The sequence below is a fragment of the Lissotriton vulgaris genome, chromosome 2_1, assembly GCF_964263255.1.
Source record: "Lissotriton vulgaris chromosome 2_1, aLisVul1.2, whole genome shotgun sequence".
Lineage (NCBI taxonomy): Eukaryota > Metazoa > Chordata > Amphibia > Caudata > Salamandridae > Lissotriton > Lissotriton vulgaris.
In genome coordinates, this window is record NC_141687.1 from 1557210742 (window position 1) to 1557234730 (window position 23989).

At 44.0% G+C, this 23989-nt stretch overlaps 1 protein-coding gene across 1 annotated transcript in view; it reads left to right on the forward strand.

Annotated features, from left to right (window-relative positions):
• The window catches only part of EAF2 (ELL associated factor 2), a 207955-nt gene that overhangs the window by 11979 nt on the left and 171987 nt on the right, over positions 1-23989 (forward strand). Inside the window, exon 2 of the mRNA XM_086957444.1 lies at positions 23861-23955. Within this exon, the coding sequence (XP_086813570.1) occupies positions 23861-23955 (95 nt within the window). The remainder of the gene's footprint in view (positions 1-23860; positions 23956-23989) is intronic.

Consider the following 23989-nt stretch of genomic DNA (forward strand, 5'->3'; position numbering starts at 1 on the left):
ATTAGATATAATGCAAAATACTTTCTTTGGAGATGGGGCCATTCGCAGACAGCATTCGGTCCCGGCCAATCGGGTGCGCGAGCAGTGGGTTGCTGAGTTGGGAGCCCCTATTACCGACGAGCAATGGAAGTACTGCTGTGGGCTCACGGCCAATGTTTCCTCCAGTTGTCGCCTTAAAATTATCCACTACGAATTTGTTCAGAGGTATTATTATACCCCGGCGAGGAAACTTCGGTTTCATTTAGCGGAGGACGCCAGGTGCGCTAGGTGTCGGGCGGAAGGCGCTGACTTTCTGCACTTGGCTTGGAGTTGTGCGGGGGTGCTGGATTTTTGGACTCAGGTCCATGAAGCCCTGCAGATTATGGCGGAGGATGGGGTGGCCTTTGACCCCTTAGTGATGTTGCTGGGCTACTCTAAGGACGTGCCTGCCTCTCACCGTAGATTTGTTGACGTGGCCCTGCTGCTGGCTAAGCGTAGGGTTGCTTGTTGCTGGGGTCGTGGCAGGGTACCGCGCTTCCAGGATTGGGTGACTGACCTCATATACTGTCAGGATCAATATAATGTCTACTCTGAATTGATGCCTGTCAGATGCAGACCGAAGGACTTTTGGAGTCCGCTCCAGGTGTACCTCCTCACAAGAGCTGTGCAGGATTCTGATTCTGAACTTGGGGACCGTGTGGGGGTTGGCTGAAGGCAGCATGGTAGGCTGGGATTTTATTGTACACTTGCTGATCCTCGAGTATCGGGGGAGAGGCTGGGCTGTCTCCTCTACATGCGAGCTTCCGTTGGCTGTAGTTCCCCTTATGACAAGTGGATGGTTAGGAATTGAGATCGTGTCCCTGTCAGGTTCCTTTATTTTTTGTGGCCCTTCTTCCTGAGTCTCCTTTGTTTTATTTGCTATGCGCTAACAGAGTGTGTCCATATTGTATTGTCTTATTAGCTTGCCTGAACATGCTGGATCATTGCTTTTTTATTTGCACTGTACATTTCGATGTGGCTCTATGTATTGACTGATATGATGCCCTGTACTTGCTTCTATCTCATTTTTCGATTCTGACGTACCATTGTGATGGCCATATGTGACTGTATGTATTGTGTATGCACTTCCCTTGTCCCTGCTTGTCTCCAAATAAAGGTTTAAAAAAAAAAATACTTTCTTTGGAGATTCTCATTGCAATGGACAGCAACTTTGAAGCTAAGTTAAATATTGTAGGGGTACTGAGATGTTCAGAATTTCAGACTTTTGCATATTTATTTTAATCCCAAAACTCTTTAGAATGGGTGTAGAATATGTAATCGTTTTGGTGTGGAAGTCTCAAAGATTAAAAGGATGTCAGCAAAGAGACCTATTTTATACTCCACCCCACGCCCCACCCCTCCCCGCCCAGTTTTTGGGTGTTGCCAAAGCACTAAGGCAAATGGTTCCATTACTAGGCTAAATAATGGAGCTGAAAGAGGGACACTGCTCGCCTTCTGCAATGGCTGGCTGTCCGGTCTAATGACATTTACCTTGACCCTCATTTTCACTGCCCTATAGTTGGCTAGCATCTTGTGGCCTAGGCCAGTTTCTTAAACAGTTGCTTCCATGAAGTCCCAATCAATCAAATACATTGTTTTTGTGTTGAGTGAAATTGGTTGATTTGGGGCATGTTTCCTGGCTATCTTAACTACCAAGGGAACATTCCACCTACATTTTTCTGTCCTATCTGCGTTTTGTAATTCCAGCCTGGTGTGCATCTAGCAGAAATGGCACCAAGCTGCTTAATGAATGTCTAAGGTCTTTGTGTGTATATTCTATTCATGAGTTATGGGTGTGTAGGATGCACACTCTTCTGGGTCGTTCCCTGGTTTGGGAATGGGTTATTCAGTCTTCTTGCTAGGACTGAGTCATCCCACACCCTCTTCTCCAGTGACTGTGTTGAGCAAATTCTAAACCAAATTGTAGAAGTTATTTTTTTTAAATAGCTGGAGCTCTAAAAGTAGTTCTGCTGAGGTAATCGTAGTTAAGTACTTATCCTCTATTAGGGGAAAAGAAGTCACCCACCACACGTTTCGACAAACTGCCTTCCTCATTGAGAAAGGCAATGTGCCAAAATGCGTCTGACTACTGTTTCTTTTGGCAATAAATAAATTTAAAGAACTCTTGTGGGTGCACTTTGTTGTTCCTGGCGTACAATTGGCTTAGGACTGTGACACGAATATATAGCGATGTACAATGTGGGGTCATAAGCAGTGCATTGCGGGGGCGTAAGTTATAGTCTACTCCGCTAACTGTAACTGCTGAATTTCTCTGGTTTTGTACGAGTGAAATGTGAGCCTAACAATAGCGTCCCTGTAACGTGTGTGTGTGTGTGTGTGTGTGTGTGTGTGTGTGTGTGTGTGTATATGTATATATATATATATATATCTATCTCTATCATCTCAAAAACAAAGGTTGCCCCCAATGGAGATGTCTCTCAGAGAAGAGTTACCGCACACACATCCCCGGCGGTCACAAAGTCGCTGCTCTTGCTCATTCACCAAAAGCGTTTCGGGCGGTGAGCCCTTGATAACTGGTGCAAATGGAGATACGGAGGCAGCACTGTGTCGGGAAACCATTTTATTTGAATTGAGGTCCCGCATCAATGGGCGTGTTCCGGCATTGCATTGTGGTAGATGCATTCAATATGCTAGACAAGGACCCCAGGTTATCCAAAGTATATCCAAGTGGGCGTGGCTGCCAGCGTTGCAAGTATGAAAACGGGCTGGATACAGTTCGTTGGGCACCAATATCACCCGGAGATGAGGCATTCTCTCTTCCACACGGTGCTTTTGTAAAACACGAGGATCCGCTATGTTGAGCGGCGGGACATTTTTGCGACCGGGCTGGCCACATAACATCAAAAACAAAGGTTGCCCCCAATGGAGATGTCGCTCAGAGAAGAGTTACCGCACACACATCCCCGGCGGTCACAAAGTCGCTGCTCTTGCTCATTCCACTCATTCACCAAACGTGTTTCGGGTGGTGAGCTCTTGATCACTGGTGCATTGTGGTAGATGCAGTCAATATGCTAGACAAGGACCTAAGGTTATCCAAACTACATCTAAGTGGGCGTCGCTGCCAGCATCGCAAGTATGAAAACGGGCTGGATACAGTTCGTTGGGCACCAATATCACCCGGAGATGAGGCATCCTCTATTCCGTAGCGTGAACAAGGGCTCTTTTGCTCGAAACGCGTCGCTGGTTCTGTTGGAATAAACAAACATCTTGCTGACTTTGTTGGTCCGTTCCTCATTCTTGCTGGCATGGAAGCAGTGTCTGCGAGCGCAGAGCGTGCTGAGGAGGAGCTTTGGTTTCATATATATATATATATATATATATATATATATATATATATGTATGTATATATATATATTATTCAGGGTCTCTCCTCGCGGAAAGAAGATTGAGGCGCACACACCACAGGTAGAGGAAACATCCTTTTATTGAAAAAACACTCCGCTGTTCTCTCCGCTGTCCTTATGCATTTCGGCCGCATCGGCCTTCTTCCGAGGGGGGAGGGAGGGGGAGTTTCCGACATCCAATGGCCTTCTGAACACACCCAGGCCCTGCTGATGCTAACGTCCAATGATTACCCTCAGGTGGGTGCCCTGGTTCAGGCTGACATGAAGAGCATGCTGGTCTTAGTAGTGCGTCCTTTGGCCTTCTAATTTTACCCCTCCAGTGGGTGATGTCGTTGTTCATAATATGCCTGTGTCCCCTTGAATCCTATTTTCGAGTCTTCAGGGGCCCATTCCAAGGTTCAGTACGTGGTGGCTGCCGCTGCCCAGCTTGGCTTTCACCGTGTGTCAGGCTGGTCCCGTTTTGGGCAGAATCCGGCGCGCTTTTGTTGGGGGAGCGTCACTCTCGGCCAGGACCCAGGCCGTTTTGTATTATTCAGGGTCTCTCCTCGCGGAAAGAAGATTGAGGCGCACACACCACAGGTAGAGGAAACATCCTTTTATTAAAAAAACACTCCGCGGCTCTCTCCGCTGTCCTTATGCATTTCGGCCGCATCGGCCTTCTTCCGAGGGGGGAGGGAGGGGGATATCACTGACCATGTCATGAATGATGTAATATGTGACATCATCAGCAGTGGATTGCGGGTGTGCGATATATAGTTAGTGCAACTAACTATATATGAAATTTCAATGGTTTTGTGTGAGTAAAATAAGGTTTTGTAAATGCTAATTCCTAACTATATATGGTCTATAACCCATGGTTTTTTCAGTGAATTTCAATGGTTTTTTTAATAGCAAATATCAAAAGCTTTAAAATGTCAAGTACGTGATAGGTAAAAACATTTTCGTGTTTATGCACGCTGATGTGCTTTGAACGCTGCCCCCCCCCCCTCTTTTCTTTTAGGAGTATTCTCTCTTTGCAGATAGTGAAGGGTAGGTAACGCAGGCCTTTGCCCCCGTTGTAATCCGTCGTGCCTGCTTCCCTCTCCATTTGATTGATTGTTATCCAAGCATTTACTGTTTTGGAATTGGTTTTCTTTGGTTCATTCTCTATTTACAAACAAGCACAGAGTCGCAATACTCTATTTAGTCTTTGCAGATAGTGAAAAATTGTTAAAAAAACTAAAGGAATCAAACAAAATCAGTAGGCCACTAATGGGATCTCTTTTTGACCTCGCTAAAATAGAAACATTAGGAACAACCCCTCATGAGAAATACGAAACTAGTGAGAGGAACTGAGCTCGACACCATGATGGCTGCAAGACAGCTCGGCTCCGCCACCCACCCCGCCCAAAATAACGACAAACCCTATGCAAATATTATAAATATATACAACACACCAGCAAAGTAACAGGGTAAAATGTTTTATTAAATAACTATTTACATGGCAGCCTGCTGCAACATCCATCACTGTTCCTGTCGAGGTAGCATAGCTGGTGGCCTAGGTGTGGAGGACCGTTGTGCAAATTGCCCGGGGACGACACCATGCGCCAAGACTCGTCCCCAGTACATCCAGAGCTGATGTCCGAGAAGTTGTGTGTGAGGATGCCTTGCTGATGCCGCCACCCCCACCACCACCTTCTTGTTGCCTGATCCGGCTAGCTCAATCGATCGAGCATGAGACTCATGCACTCTGATCTCCTTGGCCTCAGTCAAGCATCAATAGTAAGATTTTCATACGTGAGTGTAGGTTCATGGTTTTCCATCCACAGACTAAAAGCCTGGAGTGGGAGTGAAAGAACCATAACTAGGTAAGAAGGAAGGCAGAGGCTGTGGGAAGGACTCTGGATATGGTTTGTTGCTTGGTCCCTGAGTTGCTTCGATGTCACTGCCTTGCACATTTGGCATAAGTCCTGGATGTTGGGTGCCATAGTTGAGAGTTCTGAGCAGCGCTTGTAACACTGTCTGAAGCTTATTTGCACCTGCTGCAGCTTCACTATTCTCAAAGTAAGTGGGGGCTGTTTGTGGACCTGACTGCATTGGAAAACAATGTGATGCGGTGCCTCCCTGAACCGCTTGACGGAGGCCCCCGAGGGGCGGTGTGATGGCGCGGACTCGGAGGGGGCGCTTGGCTCCGGCCCCCTCCCCAAGTCTTGTTGCCCTGGTGTGGCCTGAGATCGTCCCCGACATAGGCGGCCGGCTCCCAGGGTCAAGCGGAACTTTTTGCCTTTTGGTGACTCTTCCATTCTGGACCTTGTCCCACAATCCGTTTGACCTGAAGACACGTCCTGCGGTGCCGCGGTGCAGCGATAGGCGGCTGCCACAGGACTCTCAAAATGGCGGCCCGCTCTTCGGATTTGAGCCTGGTCCACTAAAATGGCCCTGGGACACCTTGGAACTCGGACGCTTGACTGCTAGGGCATGGGCCCCATTCCCAAAAGCGTCCCCTCAGCCTTGAAGATTCTACAAAAGTCACCGGGGCCCCCGACTCCCGCAGACTTCCGGTGGGGAGCGACTGCCATGATTGCTCGCGGAATGGCCACGACGTAGCCACGGGGTGCTCTCATGCTGACGCCAGCTTCAGTCTGAAACCTCCAGAAACACTGTAGACTACCATTTCGATCAGTTCCGGTGGAGCCCCAACGTGACCCGGTAGGGAAGAACTTGCCCTCCCCTCTTTGACTGATGGTTCTTCTTGCCTGTCCCTTCTGTTGTCATTTAACAGAACTTTTTAGACTGCTGAAAGGGGTTCTGTTCCGACCGCTGGTTGGTGGAGACATTTTGACTATATTCTGGACCTACGTTGTTGCGTAATGCGTCATATGACGTGCCGCGTTGGCGCACCCGGAAGTGCTCCGGTGCACGAGGCGCGAAGCGCAGCTTCCCGGAAGCGATCCGGGGCGCGGTGAGCAGCGCGTAACGTAAGCATAACAGGTCATGTGACTTGTTAATAAAACTTTTCATTGGTTCATTTCACTTTTGGGTTCCTAATTATGTAAGGCTAGGTCATGTGACCTAAAAATAACACTTTTCATTGGTTCAGAACTATTTTTCGTCCCAAATGATGAAAACCCCTCCTTGTTTCCTCACTCTGACTTTCATCTTTGTAAGAGGAAGACCTTTTTTCATCACTTAGCAATAGCAAGTGTTGTAGCTTCAACTGGTGCATCCCCACCACCACCACCTCCTCCTAGGAAGAGAGGACCACCTCCTCATATCATCCTACAACAAGAGGAGGAGGAAGAAGAGGAAGAGGAGCAAGGGACAGGGAGGTTTTTACCTGAACAGCCAAGGAGGTCCCATGGCAAAGAAAGTGACTGGGAGGGGCGCTTGGCTCCTGCCCCCTCCCCAAGTCTCGCTCGGCCAGCCGAGTTGCACCCACTCTTGCGGCCTACGACATGTAGAGGCCGGGGCGTTGACTAGGCGGTGCCTCCGGCCGCAACCACAGCGCCAACGATAACTGCTGAAGGAGGGGAGCCTTGCCGGTGAGAGCCACTGATGTGAAGGACAGCTGCCTGCGGTGCCTCCCTGAACCGCATGACGGAGGCCCCCGAGGGGCGGTGTGGTGGCGCGGACTGGGAGGGGGCGCTTGGCTCCTGCCCCCTCCCCAAGTCTTGTTGCCCTGGTGTGGCCTAAGATCGCCCCCGACATAGGCGGCCGGCTCCCGGGGTCCGGCAGAACTTTTTTCCTCTTCCTTTCTGCATCTTGTCCCACAATCCGTTTGACCTGAAGACACGACCAGGTCCCTGAATGTGTGCAGGGGGACGCTATTGATTGAATCAAAATGGCGGCTTCACACAAAGCTGACTCAAGCGTTGCTGCTGATGCTATGCAGACAAAAACTGGTTTTCAGTTTGTACATTCTTCAGGATTTTTCCATCCAAGGCTGGTTGAGAGTTTGTAGAACAATAAATTCAGATTTTCAACATACTACTCTTCAACATTCTTCCTAAATGTAACAATGTGAGACTCACTAAGAGAACGGCCGTTTATCTTTCCTTTCAAAATGCTGCCAACAATATTTTCTGAATGGAAGACACCATCTTGTAGCATAAAGAGCTGCGTCAAGGGTGTAATTGCCCAGAATATCTTGTTTTCTAGTGCTCGTAATGACGAAGCCAGAACTGCCGAAAGGGATTCTGGTCCTGCCGCTACTTATTGGAGACATTGAACTATACTCTGGACCTGCCTGGCCTCGACCAAAATGGCGCCAGTATGGGAGCGACTTGCAACTCCTTATGACGTTCTAGTTACTTAGCCTTGATGTTATGGGGGATGTATGCGGTCTTTGTGTACATGGCGGGCGGGGAAGGGTACTGACTGGGAATACGGACAACCCTATTGATGTCGATTTTTAATTATTGATTATTGTATTAATAAAGCTTTGAAATAATGTTACCCATGATACTCGCCCATGGTGTGCGTATGGCGGGGAAGGGTACTGACTGGGAATACGGACAACCCTATTGATGCCGATTTTTCATTATTGATTATTGTATTAATAAAGCTTCGAAGTAATGTTACCCATGATTCTCGCCCATGTTGTGCGTATGGACGATTTTATTATAACTGATCCTGTTATACTTTCAATTAAAAAATCAACCTTCACTGATCCTGCAACCATTTGTCACGTTTAGTTTTTTCAATTAAATGGCTCGCTTGTTATATACTCCTATACCCCTGGCTTTAACCCTTTGCTACGCGCGGTCTGTACTACCGCCCTCGGGCGATCTATGTAATGAACAGACTACCATTGCTGAAACACAAGGGAATGCATCTCAGATGTACAGAAAGGCATCCCTTCAGGTTCGGTCCCACACACCCTTACAGTGAGAATCCCCTCCCCAATCACAATACAGGATCGTTATCAGATAGTAGGAACGTGTGTGGTGTGACGGATCTCATGGGGTGGGGGCCTTGATCTACTGTAACTCCTTTGAAGAGGAGTGATTCTTTACAGTTGGGGCCATAAACTACATCCGCAGGGCTAGGTGATAGCCTGGGACCGGCCTGGACAATCTGACACAGATGAAGAGGAGTGTCAGAGGGTGCGGTAGTGAATAGGGTGAAAGGGAGGAGTCGGGCGGGCACAGGGTGTGATTCTCAGGGAAGAGCAGCGCAGATGGGGGGAGGTTTATGGCCCATGCATGAGAGAGAGAGAGCGGGGGTGACCAGTGCGTGGGGGAGATGCTTGCGAGGGTGGGGAGCCGTGCTGAGGATCGGCGACGTGCAGAGAGTGGGTCTGGTCAAGGCATCTAAAATGGCTGCCGTGCACGACAAAAGTGTGGCATTGGAAAAAAGGCAAGATGGCGCAGACAATGTTTATCAATACGGATTAATTTTCCACAGAGAAAACGGGGGAGATCAGAGAGGGGGGTGTTCGTAGCACCAGGGAGATGCGCTGGGGACCGGCGAGGGGCAGAGGGGCCATAGCGCTTTCTAAATGGCTGCTGCTTGCTAGAGCGTACGTGCCTGAGTGGGGACAAGGTGGCGCCGATTATGTTGACATCGCAAACCAGATTTTAACACTTAGACATGAAAGTTAAAACTGCACCATTGCTCCCCCCACCCCCCCCCCCGACTGACACCTTCCTTTGCCTCAGCTTGGATCATCATTTGCTAAAGTGTTCAAAGGCCCCACCGTGAGTATAAGCACAGCCGAGGCCTTACTGCACACCCTGAGAAAAACTACGCAGCAAGACAATCTCTACCTTCTCCCTTTTCCATGTTCCAACGCTTTGAAATGAACAATATATTAACTCGCAGTGACAAAATGACGGTCAACACTTCCTGATTTCCTTCCAATCGAACGTTAACAGACGTCACGCATAAAAAAAAAAATCCGCTCACGCGCAGCCGCTGGAAGACATGTATCAACATATATGAGCCTCCTCAGCCACCCTCAGAAAACATAGGGGGTCAGGATACGTCTCCCGTACCCCCTTATACCCATTTCACACATTGTTTTTCCTCCATCTTGTAATTTAATTAAAACGAAACACAAAATGGCGAATTCCCGTTTCGCTACCGGTTCGCGAACCGGGAAGCGCTTCTACCGTGAAAAATCTATTTTTTTTTATTTTCCCCACGAGACCCTTTAATAACCCCAACATCATTCCTAGGGGGTCAAGAGGGGTCTACCTTGCCCCCTTTCATTAAATTCCCCCTTCGTTTTTCTCCTCCTCTTGTCTCTCGATCCTACCGAGAGACAAGATGGCGGCCGCTCCGGACTGTTTAGAATGATGACAGACACCGGAGAGCCAATCCGCTTCGCTTTGCGAAGTTCCGTTACGCGAAAAGTACGCGAACCGGAGCGCTACCCGGGACTCTGTCACAGATATATCTGTTTTTTAAATCGTTAATTTCTCAAAATCCACTGGAGCACATATATTGAGACCTAGCAAAGGCACATCGGGCTAACAGTCCCTACAATTTTGCCAAGTTTCGTGCAAATCCATTCAGCCGTTCGAGCTAAAAGGAGGCCAACCGCCCTATGGAAAACTCAATGTTAAAAACGCGTTTTGGGACCCCCCTTTTTTCTCGGCCCCCCCTTGATGAAACCCCCCCCAAATTTTCAGGGGCTGCTCAGAAACAAAATGTGCCATTTTCCTGAAAATTTCAGCCAATTCCGTCCACAAACCGCGTTTCGAGATAATTTCTCTCATATCAGGGGCTGGCTTCATTTTCCTGCTTCAAGGTGCTTGTGCAAATCTACTAAAGAGAAAATAAGAACTCCCTAGGACTACACAGGGGTGTGGAATTTAATGAAATATGTACTTGTCCATGGGACAAGTAGCTTCATAAATCTACTTGTCCTGTAACAAAATCCACTTGTCCATTTTGTGCCAAGTAGTGCGCCGTAAAATAATGGTCGCAATCTCATTATAGAAGAGATCTGATAATAGCCTCTCTGGTTAACATCAGGCTAATACTATAGAAGGATCTGACTTTTGGGGTTTTCACCAGCTCTTCTCTAATCTTTTCCCATACTGAGAGGTTGAAATTTACCGCTGACTACGGCAGAAGTAAAGTTTCTTCCAGGGTTGGAAAAAATGGGGTTGGAGAAAAAGTGAACTTGTAAACACTCAATAGATTACCACTGGGGCACATTCATCTCTTCTCATGCTGAAATGCAATTCACAAATATTTTCTAGGATTACGGTTTCCTGGCCTACTTACGGAAATTCATGTGAATTCATGAAAAACGTAAATCTGCATTAATATAAGGACATATATCATGGGTGTACTTTTGTGACTTTCTTTAACGTTTGAGCCCCTAATTCAATCTGAGTTAACCAAGACCTTTTGTTTTTATTAAAATGCTTTCTCTTCCTATCTATCGGCTGGCTTCTTTGTGTGTGACAGCATTTTGCTCTTTTACAAAGTAGTTTTGTTCAGTGCTAGGAATTTCTATGGCAATGTGGCCTTTATGAGAACAAATACTGACTGTCTAGTAAGAACGCGCTGGCAAACAGCACCATGCCTACCTGATAATCCCCAGGTAGAGAAAGGAGCATAGAGCAGGCCAAGTGAGTAACCAGAAAATTAAAATATTCCCCACTTTGATCCAAAGCTCTTATGCCACCAAGCAAGCAAATAAAATCATTGGAATCCTTTCTAGAATTGCTTTGCCTCTTCCATATAAGCAGCTATCCATTCATCCTTTCACCCACTGATATCTAGCATTTCACCTTTACATTGTCATCCATTCATTCTTTCATCTATTAGCCTTTCACCAATATGTTTGTCCATCTGTTTATTCGTCAGTCTATCCGGTCATCCATATCCAAACCTACCCATCCATCTCCAACCTAACTATTTCAGACATCTGTCCATCCTTTCGCTCATCCATCTAGCCACCATCCCTTTCACTTTTCCATCCATCCTTCCACTCATCCATCCATTTATCCTTTACACTTATCCATCCTTTTGCTCCCTAATCCATACAACCTGTAACCCATCCATCCACCTTTTCCTTCATTATAACATCCTTTTGTCCATCCACCATCCCTGTCACTCATTCATCCATTTAGCCAGCCACACTTGCACTAACTCATCCTTTCACCCGCACATCTACCCATCCATCCTTTCACTCACACCCACCCTTTCACATTAATTATGAGCCTTTGTCTATCAGGCTGCAGACAGAAGAGGCCCATCAAGAGCTCCATCTCTACAGTAGCTCCTAAAGTGGGGCGTTTACGAAGCCACTGTTCAAACCTATCCTTCCATCTCTAAACCTATCGCTCAAACTCATCCATCCTGCCTTCCTTTCACTCATCCATCCTTTTGCTCATCCATCCATCCTTCCACCCCACACATCTTCCTTTTCGCTCATATTAATCCACCCTTTCACTCATCCCTCCATCCATCCTTTCACTCATCCGTCCATCTTCCTTTTCACTCCTATATCCTTCCACCCTTTTACTTCCTCCATTTGTTTCCTCTCATCCATCCATCCATTCGCCCCATCCATCTTCTGTTTCGCTCATATATCCATCCACCCTTTCATTATCCCTCCATCCACCCTTTCATTATCCCTCCATCCACCTTTACACTCAACTATCCACCCATCCATCCATCAACCCTTCCACTCAGCCACCTACCCACCCACTAATTCATCTACCCATCCATCCATCCACCCAGCCATCCATTCATGTACTCTATCTCTCACCCATTAATCCACCCTTTCATTCAGCCATCCACTTTCACCCCAACCATTCACTCATCCATCCCTTCATTCACCCTTGCACTTATCCATCCATTCTTTCACGCATCCATCCTTATATCCATCATTTCACTCATTCATCCATGCATCTATTTATCCATCCACCCTTTCACTCATTCATCCATGCATCTATTCATCCACCCTATCACTCACTCACCCAGTCACCCACCCACCCCTTTTAAATCCATTATGGGGTTTTGTGTGCGGACCTGCAGACTGAAGAGGCCCATCAAGAACTCCATAGCTGCTGTAGTTGCTACGGCAGTGTGTTCAAAATGCCCCTGGTGCATGCACAAAGTGAGATGAGGGCCTAGTGCAAGGATAGAAATGGGGGTTGCCTTAGGCCTGCATGAAAGCCTCCTGGAGAAACGTATGAGCTTTAATGTAGGCCCTGGATGACGTAAGTTATGAGAGGCCATGGGGAGCGGGTAAGGGCTGTCAGAGAGGGCGGTGGAGGGTGGGATTAGCAGGTTTAGGCACCGGGTGAAACATAAGGTGTACAGGAAAAGCAAAGTAGGAGGTGTACAGGAAAAGCAAATTGAAAAGAAGGGTGTGCACAAGCGCTGTATGAGGCCCAAGAGTGGAGCAGAGATTAAAAGGCAGGGGTCATACAGTTCAGGTCAGAGCAAGGGGCCAAGAGGCAGATAAAGCAGCCTCTTACATGCCAGTGCTGTGAGTGTTCTGGAGCTGCAGAAGCACGATGTTTGTCTCATGCTCAAAGAAAATAAAAGGAACAGGGGTGGGCCAGGGAGCCATATGAGACTTTGGAGCTGGCTGCAACATTGAGTTCTACTTTATCATGTTGTTCTTCTGTGCTGGGGAAATTAAAGTGCAGGCCCCAGCTTTTGAATTGACCCTTACACTGCCAATAAACTGCTCAGAGCTACTTATTAACATGGCTGTGACAAATCGGGTTGAAAGGCAGTGTATCGGATTACAGATAAGAATGTCTACTTGTCCTTTGGACAAAATACAAATTAAAACCTCTTGCCCTATTTAGACATCTAGATGTCTCGGGCGTCGGGAGATAGGAATTCCCCACCCCTGACTACAAGTCCCTACATGCAGTGGAGAGTGAGCGTACTACACGCCATACATCACGTGCACCAATGAAAATGAGGCCAGCCCCTGGTGAGAGATAAATGATCTCGAAACGCGTAGGGCATCTTTTAATTAATTTTGAATACCGAGTCCATGGACACACTGTTGCGTGACTCCTAAAAGCTTGGGCGGGTTGCGAGGAATAAGTTACACGGTTGCCTTGCCGTGAGGAGAGCACCATCGTGAAACATGACGAGGCTGCAGTTTGGAACTTTGCCGAACTTGCTGCACAGTGAGTCCTGCATCTACAAGAGAAATTGACTCGCCGTTCAATTCCTACCAAGGGTAAGACCTGCTTTAAGGTGCCTGTGCAAATCTACTAAAGAGAAAATAAGAACTCTCTAGGGCTATACGTCCCAACATGCAGTGGAGATTGAGTGTACTACACGCCATACATCACGTGCACCAATGAAAATGAGGCCAGCCCCTGATGAGAGATAAATGATCTCGAAACGCTTAGGGCGTCTTTTAATTAACTTTGAATACCGAGTCCATGGAGACACTGTTGCGTGACTCCTAAAAGCTTAGGCGGATTGCGATGAATATATATATATATATATTGTGTGTGTGATGTATGTGTGTATATTTTTTAGAAATTCTTACTGGTCCTGGTAAGAAAACAGAGCCACTCCAGATTAGGATATGTAAGTGAGGTGTTTATTCAGGTTGCAAAAAGGCGCGTTTCGACCTCACATGGGGTCTTGATGGTATGCACCTGTTACAACGCAATTTTTACTCCGCACTACCACTACAACGCAGGCATTACAACGCATACCATTACAACGCATTGCGCTGGGGGGCGCTCTAGGATAAGAGGTAAGTTTAATTTACTATCCAACACCTTCCCTAGGGTCCACGGGGACTGGAGTTAGAATAGTAAATTATACTTACCACTATCCAGCACCCCAAAGCGCTATGCGTTGTAACGGTATGCGTTGTAAATACCGCGTTGTAATGGTATGCGGAGTAAAAGTATGCGTTGTAACGTCATACATCCGGTCTTGATCATATAATTATTTAGCTTCGTCTGTCAAGGTAAGGATGAATGGTTTAAAAAAAGAAATAATAATTTACAGAGTACCGTGGTACTATCTAGAAGGTACCACGAAACTTACAGAAATAAAAAAAAATGTAAAAAATTTAAATGTGTATTCGGCGCTCTATCATGTGCAGTGTTGTCATAAATTATTTCATTAAACATGTCATAAGTCTTGTTAGGAATTCTATAATTTATCATGCTATAAATGAGGTTATATGAAAGGGAATAAAGGGTGTATGGAGAAGGTGAGTTAGAGTTAATGAGGAGGTGCACAAGTTATAGGAAATTTCGGACGGAGCACAAGTTATAACTAATTTTAGAATTTCTAAGGCTTGTGTATTTTAAGCTGGTTCTGTTTAGTAAGAATACACTTTTCATAACTATAACAAATCTTTAACTTTTGTTTTGTTCATTGAACATGTGCACATATATATATTTCAAAAAATGAATCAGGGAACTCTGGGTAGTACCCACATTTAAGTAAAGAGTGGCTCCTTTATATATAGCATCTACGACACCTCCAGCACTCTAAATGTGCTCTGCTCTGAATCTGTCCACCTCAAGTGTCTGTTTTTCTAGCAGTTTTCTAACAATAGGATTAACACAGAGCAATCCATGCCGAGCTAGGGTGACAGTCTTTTGCCGTTTTGAAAGCAAAGCAGATCCAGGCACAGTGTTAGTGTGTGTGTGTGTGTGTGTGTGTATGTACATACATACACATATGTTTGGGTGACAAGAAAGAAATCCGGGCACTACACTCCCAGATCATTGGTGACCTAGTGTGCGTTTAGAAGTTCTGTAAGCAAAAACCTGTATCTGAGAAAACAACACTTAATCAACAGCCAATCCAGTTAGTTGTTCTTTATTCACATAATACAGCCACAGCCAACACATGTTTTACGACCCCGTCGCTTCTGTAGGGCTCACCAATATTCTAAAATTCTTAAACGTATTTATAACAATGTCTTGTTCCTTCAAATTCACAAGACAGCTGTCTCCTATTCATCTTCTCTAAATCTCTTTGAGTTCCAATGGTATAGCTTACCCCTTGATGAGGGAATCTCTTGTGTATTCTCTTGACTCTTCCAGTTTCGAAAAAATTGTTCTCCACTTGATAAGGGAATCTAATATTCAACCTCCTCTGTGGATAGCTAGTCCCTGCTGCACATTGTAGCGTGCATTAGGGGTTGGTGAAACTGCTTGGCATTTGATCAGGCCCAGTTCCCATCCATCCACTAGTATCCATCCCATGTTGTGAATTGGCAAGGTCCAGTATCTGGGAATGTGGCCTAACCTGTTTGAATCCTGTAACTTATATATTTTTTAAATTAACTTCAATGCACTTGGGGCTCCCCACAATAGACTGGGGCTCAGCACATGAGCACTCTTCCCCCTTATTGTCCTATTTTCTTTCTTTTAATTTTCTCAACTCTTGTTTTGTTTACTGTTTTGGGTAATTAACAGATACAATAGCTGTATAGTTCAATTGGTTGAAACCGACCAGACACCTTTATGTAATACTTACTTCTGGAAAAGCTCCTGAACTGATTTACAAGACCTAGCATAAAGTTCAGCGAAGGGTTATGAGAGTGTTCAGAAATGTGGAGACGCTCAACAGGTAGTGGTAAGCGGGTAGTTTGTGAAGTTAGGTGGTTGGTGCTTCTTGATCTGAGAACCCTTGTCTCAGAGAAAAGAAGGGGAGAAAATCTCAACCTTCTGTGTACATGAATGCAATATCAAGCGCACACAACCTGCAGTAGTATATCAATTAAGTTTGGTAGTCATTCAATGAAAAGGATAAGATCCAACTCCAATGTTTTTAACTTGTAAGATGTTTATTCATCCAATGTAAGTATTAGTTTCACAAGAAAAACCAGCCGACACGTGTTTCGTCAAAACCTCGGTGAACCCGTGACTCTTCAGGGCTGGGGAGATAAAGTAGAAATAATGAAACCATACTATTTAAGGGAGGTGACAAGTGACAACACTTTTGTGGGGGGAAACAATGGGTTCCAGGCCAGTGAAGTGGGCGTGAGTGGTGGGGAGGACTGGACCATGGCCAGTCTAGGAAGAGTGGAAACCTAGAAAGGCTGTGGGGAATATGGCAAGTGTGAATCTAAAGATTGAAAGAACACCTAACTGAGACATCACTTTCTTACTATTGTATTTGGTCGGGTGCGGTTCTCTCGCCTGATGGTTTGCATTTCCCGTAAAAAATTGTTGGTAGAGGAACTGGCTGTTGTAGTTCTGGTTTCAGGTGTGTTTGTCGCTGAGGCTTGTTCTTCTGGTTCACTGTCGCTAGGTGGAATGCTATTTAGTGAAGTTGAGCTGGTAGAAATGGAGGAGGTATTGATTCTGGAGGTTTGGGAGTTGCGTGTAGTTTTGTTGACCAGCTGGTCATATTTCCTGGCAAATGTGAAAACACGGCCCTCCCGATAGTCAGCTTTATCACGTTTCAGTTGTCTTGTTTTGCGATCCTTGATTTCATTTTGGTGTCTCAATAGTAAATTTTCAAGTATTTTATAGTTCTTCTCCGTTGCATCTTTCAGATTCATATCTGAGATTTCCTTTTCTAATGTGGCGATTTCAGCTTGTAATTTATCAACCTTGCGTTCTGCACTTTCAATTAGGATTAATATGAGTGTATTTGAACCCGATGTGAGAGTATCCTCCCATTTGTTGAGAAGGTCATCATCGAGGTCTTCGAAGGTGGGAAAGGTTTGGGAGCGTAAGCCTTTTGGCACTCTGTTGAGTCTTTGGTATTGCTTAAGTGTTGCGCTGTCCCACCAACGGGAGTTTTCTGTTTTTTTTTAGTTTCTCAAGTTTAAGAAATTTCTCTTTTAATCCTTGTTGTCTAGGTGGATTATTACCACTCGTACTGGGTGTACTCAAACATAAACTGTAAAACCAGATTCACGGTGTACATCATTGAATGTCTATGCCAAAGCCAGTATATTGGAAGCTCTATCAGACCTTTGAGAGAAAGAATCAGGGAACATGCTTGTGCAATTCTGACACAAGATGCACGCTACCCCATGGCCATCCATATGGCCACATGCCCCTCACAAGGACCAAATAAAAAATTCACCTTCTATGGTATAGACATGATTGGAGTCCAGGCAAGAGGCGGCAACCGGGAACTTAGACTTAGACGCCAGGAAGCAATCTGGATCATGAGAACCCACAGCCTCAAGCATGGCCAGAACACAGATGACGAACTGCATTACTTCTTTTAATTCTGTATTGCTTACAAATGATACATTTCTGTAATAGGATATAAACTGTGAGTTCCGTATTAATCTTGACACTGGGAATATGATTCCCATCCATTTTGCAACACACCATCCTTTTTTTCTTCCTCCCCATCCAATTGCTGCCTTTACTCCCCATCTACAATCCCCTAGCATCCCTGCCCCCCTTCGTTTCTGACACCGCCTCCCTTGTTTCCCAGCTTCCACACACCGTATACCGCCCCACACACCCGTATTTTCCTCCCCAAGACCTTACAGCACATCTAGCATTGATAGGGCAGGCAACCGCTTTGCCTGTCACACCCTTAACGTCAACACAGCTACTAACCCATGAACCCTTTAATAAATGATTAATGTCGTGGCGACCCTCCCGCTTTATTTTGGATTTGGGTTTGCATTTTTGGCCAGTGCTGTGATTTGTTACCTTTCAGCCTGTATTATATATACAGGCTCATTCGACCTACTACCCTTATATAGACACAGGCTTTTCCGACCTATTTGCATTTTCCTCTTACCCAGCTTTCATTATTGTTACACGGGCTCGGTCGATTCAAGCCTTCCCGTTCCTTCCTTCCCTATATCCCTGTACTTGGTTGGTTATCTTTTCCCAGGTCTAGCCATACACATTCTTCACCCCCCTTCTTATTGGCCCTAAGAGCAGAAAATCATTTTCTAGTGAGATAATTACGTCGATATCACCCACATCTAAGAGGAGACTTTTATTGTTGTAACAGTACCCCAGTGTTTTGTGACAAATCTGTCAGACTACACAAGCGCATACTGGCATAGTCCTTTTTCTATCACCACCATATCCTTCACTGTCGGAACACAGTGTAACGTTCTAGTGGTTACGGCCATTTCTCGGCGCGATCTTTACGTCATCAAGATTCCGCCTCATAGGGCGCATCTTGAACCTGACTCATTGTCTTAGAAACCCGAACACTTACGGACTTCCTTCTACCTCGTTACTACGACCACAAGGTAAGCAAAGCAACGGGCTAATGTTTTGGGGTTAACCGAGATGCTATGCATCCCAAACCTCTTTTTAAACACCCCTGTCCATTACGCATTCCGGCTAACTGCCTTTCTGTGTTTTTTTTACTTAAATCTCACTACAGCTCATATGCGAGGGCAATCGGATTGGCTTCCCTGCTCCCTCCGACCCTTATCCGGCGTCGGTTTTTCTCCACCTCCCTACACCATTAAGACGCGCTAGAAGCACCTCCTCCACGCGTCTTCCATTATATATACCCGATTAGGACCGGGTTGGAAATATCACCGGTCCGACGGTGAGTTCAGCCTACCTTCCCTATTTTCAATCATTCCATCTTGCACAGTGAATGATATTTATTGCAGTCTCTCCATCAATATTATTCACACCCCCATTATTTTTGCCCCTTCTACAGACACAGCTCTCATCGTTTTACTCCACAGGTATGTCAGTTGCAACTTTAAAGATCCGGTAATGTGACTTGCTAAACATTATTACTGCTCATTTCCCCTCCATTGATAATTACGAATCACCAATGCCAATGTAACAATTACACTACAACGAACGCAACGGAGAAACATATATAGCACATCCAGTGATTACTTACGTATTCATGTTTAGTCAATACCCAACAATATGGCTGTCATGTTTGGCAATAATTGTACATATTTAGATAACACAATCTGCTAATTTTCTCTACTCAATGGCCCAACTATACCACTAGCCAAGGGGACCAATATGATCAGTAAAAATGGTTTTGTTCATGACGCAATGCATCCTACGCACATACCGGACCAATACAATGTTTTTTAAATATTTAACATGTACAGAATTATGACTTGAAACACCACCCTGCGATTAGCGATGTAGACATGTGATATTTCTAGTCTCATCAGGATAATTTTGAATGTACTGTGCATATGTAGATTGCTGGTGATTCATAGCTTGTCACATTTTTTGAGCACCAACGATGTAGAAGCACTGCATGCCACATACCATCCACACTTCAGCAATGCAAATAATTGTTCATTTGTATTTTCCATGCTCTCTCCTTTTCCTCAGGTTACATTTAAAGAGATTTCGCAATTTGACTTGTTAGTGATTTTCAGCTTGTGATTTATATTTAAAAAAAACTTGTGCCACCACATGACACTCACCATGTGGTTGTCTACTTGCGTCGCTGCATTTAAAGTTAAAATATTGTAATCAGCAGCTCACCACCACACTCAAACACTCACTCTTTATTTGATGTCTCACTTAGGTGTTCTTTCAATCTTTAGATTCACACTTGCCATATTCCCCACACCCTTTCTAGGTTTCCACTCTTCCTAGACTGGCCATGGTCCAGTCCTCCCCACCACTCACGCCCACTTCACTGGCCTGGAACCCATTTTTTCCCCCACAAAAGTGTTGTCACTTGTCACCCCCCTTAAATAGTATGGTTTCATTATTTCTACTTTATCTCCCCAGCCCTGAAGAGTCACGGGTTCACCCCGTTTTGGCAAAACACGTGTTGGCTGGTTTTTCTTGTGAAACTAATACTTACATTGGATGAATAAACATCTTACAAGACCTAGCATAGGCACACCTCTGTGGAGAGTTCTAGTTTCATGCCAAGTAGGAAGTAATTCTGTTCAGGTTTTTTTTTTTTTAAATCTTACGAAGAGCAAAGATTCATTAGTTAGTTAAAATAGAAACTGCACATTTTGTCCATTACATTTTATTTTGCCTCCATGGGCTGATCTGCACGACAACTGGACTCACCAAAACGTAGCTGCTTTCATTGTATTGAATTGGAAAAGTTTCATGCAGGTTTGTCAAATTGTACCCAAGTTCTAAACCAAGCAAAAATTGCCTTTATCAATGGAAACTCTGATCTAACCATAACTGCAAAATAGCTGTTCCTTACCTTAGTAACGAAAAATAAATCCAATATATATATATATATATCTCTCTCCCCTATGGGGAGCTCCTGCGCATAAAGCGAATCTGTAGCAATGAGACTACATTCCAGATAGCGCAGGATGAATGTATTGTCAGGTTCAAAGAACGTGGATATAGCAACCATTGCTTAAAGAAGGCTTTGCAGAAATGCAATTCTGTGGACAGGGAAGAACTATTAGGCAATCGTACTGCCCGAGATAAGCAGGATGATGCCAATAACACGTTTAGATTCATCCTAGATTACAACAAGGAACATGTAAAAGTCAGGAAAATAATCAAACACAATTGGCATCTAATAAAACAGGATCCCATTATTTTGCCTCGGTCCCTAGAAACCCTATGATAACGTATAGAAGGGGGACATCAATGAAGGATACCCTAGTGGAAAATGACCCAGCTGGTCCTCCACCTAAGGGTACTTGGCTCAAACAAAGAAAGGGATTCTACAAGTGTAGGACATGCAAAGCCTGCCAGCATGGGGTTAATACCACAGAAAATTCCATGCCATTTGAGGGCCAAATAAGACCATCACAAAAGCCCTGGATTGTAAAACAGATCATGTGGTGTACGTGATGGAGTGCCCTTGTGGTCTACGCTATGTTGGCAGTACAACCTTACCAGGGCATCAGAGGGTACTCCAGCACCTACGCGCAATTAAGAACCATGATCAAACCTATCCGGTGGCTAGGCATTTTCAAAAACACCCATGAAGGTGACCCCAAGGATCTAAAATATTTTTGGGTTGACTCTGTACCAAGAAACAAACGAGGTGGGGACAGAGTTAAGAGCCTTAGGTTGCTGGAAATGCATTACATTCTGAGCCTCAACAGTAAACAACCCAATGGCTTAAATAGTTCTGAGGAACTCCATGCAAGTCTGTAGACAAGTAGACATTATTTTCAATCTGTCTATAACCCTTAAAAGCTGAAACTAAAATATACTATACACTGTAAGTGAAATATTCAGTATATAAACTAGTTACTCTTAGCAGGCCACCTTAAAGAACAATAAAAATAGTCCCCAAACCGAATCATAGGTGGTTGCAATTTTCAGACATCGTCAACTGGTATTTTGAAATATATATAAATGTTTTTAATTGTATTAGATGTGTACATTAAAATGCATTGGGGGGTTTCCAATCAAACTTTCAAAACATAATGGTCATGTGGGACAAAAAATGAGATAAAGGCTATCTTTCCACAAATTGAGTGTGTGTGTGTGTATATATATATATATATATATATATATATATATATAATTCCTTTTATTTGGATTTTTAAAAATATTTTAGCTTATTTATGATCTGTATTTATAACGTATTTATACCTATTTATTAGTGCAATAGTGTAAAATAGATATTTATATCTCCACTTTTGTGCAGGTTATCTGATTGTGAATTCGATACAGGCCGTTGAACCAAACATGAAAATATCCCCCCAAATAAACAGAACTAAGGCATTTATGCCTGGACGACCACGGTCCACTGATCAATTATGTAATTTATTCAATTTTGTTAACCGATTTTGGATTTACCCTTGTTAAAACAAAAGCATTTGATTGTAAATCTGGTTGATGAAACTCAGTTTGGAACCCATTGCATGGTGTTGTCACTTTAAGAGGTGTGGGTCTTAAACCTAAAAAAAGCGGTGAAAAAAATCTCCAAAAAAAAGTGTTGTGAGTATTTAAGTAACTTTGATAGGTGGATGGCGTCATGTGATCAAGTCCCACGCTTGGGATGAAACGCGTAATGGCTGCCCATCTTGCTGTACCATGAACTGAAATAGCAAAAATAAATTGAAGGATTTGCACTTGGTGGTCAGTGCTCTTTTTTTTGTGCCCTACGGGAAAGGGATTACAAAGCCGAAGAGTCTTACTGCATGTATGTATATATATATATATATATATGTATATATATATCACATTTGAATTCTTTTATTGCCCAAATTATTTTACACAACAGTTGAAATATTTCATATTTCTCTGTGAAATGGTTAATCGTCATAAGTTGCTCTCAAAGTAAACTTCAGAGCTTTATCAATGTACTAGGATTATGTTGAACAGTTGACAAAATTATGCAGCAAAAAGGTGAATTAAATATGAAGCACATACTCCAACAGTATTATTTTCACCCATTTGAGTTTGAAACAGCATTTTAGTTAGATAAGACACGTATGCAGCTGGCTCTCACCATTGTAAATCTTTCATCAGAAATTGTCATCAAATGTAAATAAAACATACACATTCTAATTCCAGCCAGTGCTCTTTCTTGACTTACCTTTGATGAAAACAGTTTTTTCAAGCTAACTACCTCAAAATAAACATGTTTTTAAAAAAATATATAAAATGGCTAGCATTCGCAATATAGTCCTATATTACCCCTCCTGGGGATATGGTAAAATGTACAAACTATTTGCCCTTCAGACCATGGGGTGATGCGACTAAAACCCCCAGATAAAAATATTGGAGCATATTACACAGCTACTATACTATTCTTTGTCCAAATTATGTTCTAGATGATTGCCCGAAGTTACACACTTCAAATGTGACTATTGCAATGCGGTTATTGATGGGAGGTCTTCATATACCTCAACAAATTAACCCCATTCTAGCTCTACGTGACCATTAGCAAATACTGCCACTATCTGTGTGTCCCCCATGCCCCTTATTGTAGGATTTTGTACGATCCCAGATGATACTGAGGAACTTGCTATGCCTGAAGGAGGAACAATGATGCTTTGTTATTGGCTCAAGGAAGTGGAATGCTCTTCCAGCAGATATAAGAGCATACTAGGCTTTTGAGTTCCAGAAAGGAATTCAAAACCGATCTACTTCTTTTAGTAGGCTGATCTAGTTCAGTATGCAAATGTTATTGGATTTTTTTTTATTTATTTCAATCTTGCTTATAATGCACTTAGACACCCCATGAGGCATGTTATGAGGATTCCACGATTCATGATAAAGTTCTATGACATTTTGAAGTTATTGTGACTGCAACCTCATTTCTCAGTGTAATTGAGTAACATCTTGGTTTCTTATTTTCCAAACCATTTGTTTTAATTATGCTTAATTAACTTAAAGTGTTGTTAGTCTGTTTATCTCGTTTTTGTGCAATCCTAAATTACTGTTGATATGTGTAACTCATGCTTAGTAGTGTGGTTTATTGTGAATTGATGTTTTATTTTGTGTATGTTGTATTTAACTTCACTAGATTTGTTCAATGAAAAAAGGTGTTGTAGTTGAAGGTTTATCTTGTTTTGTACATAATATGCAATCTTTCTTGAATTGAAAGATGTCATTTTCCACGCCTTTGTCAAGCTTTGCTGTGTAAAACCTTTGGGTATTTTGAACAGTGTATCACAGGTTTAATTTGGTTTAATATTTTATTAGATGACTTCAAGCCTGCATCTATCGATACATCTTGTGAAGGTGACCTTGAAGTTGGTAAAGGTGAACAGGTGACCATAACGCTACCAAATCTGGAGGTCAGTTTGAATGCTTCTGTGTAATGTACAAAAT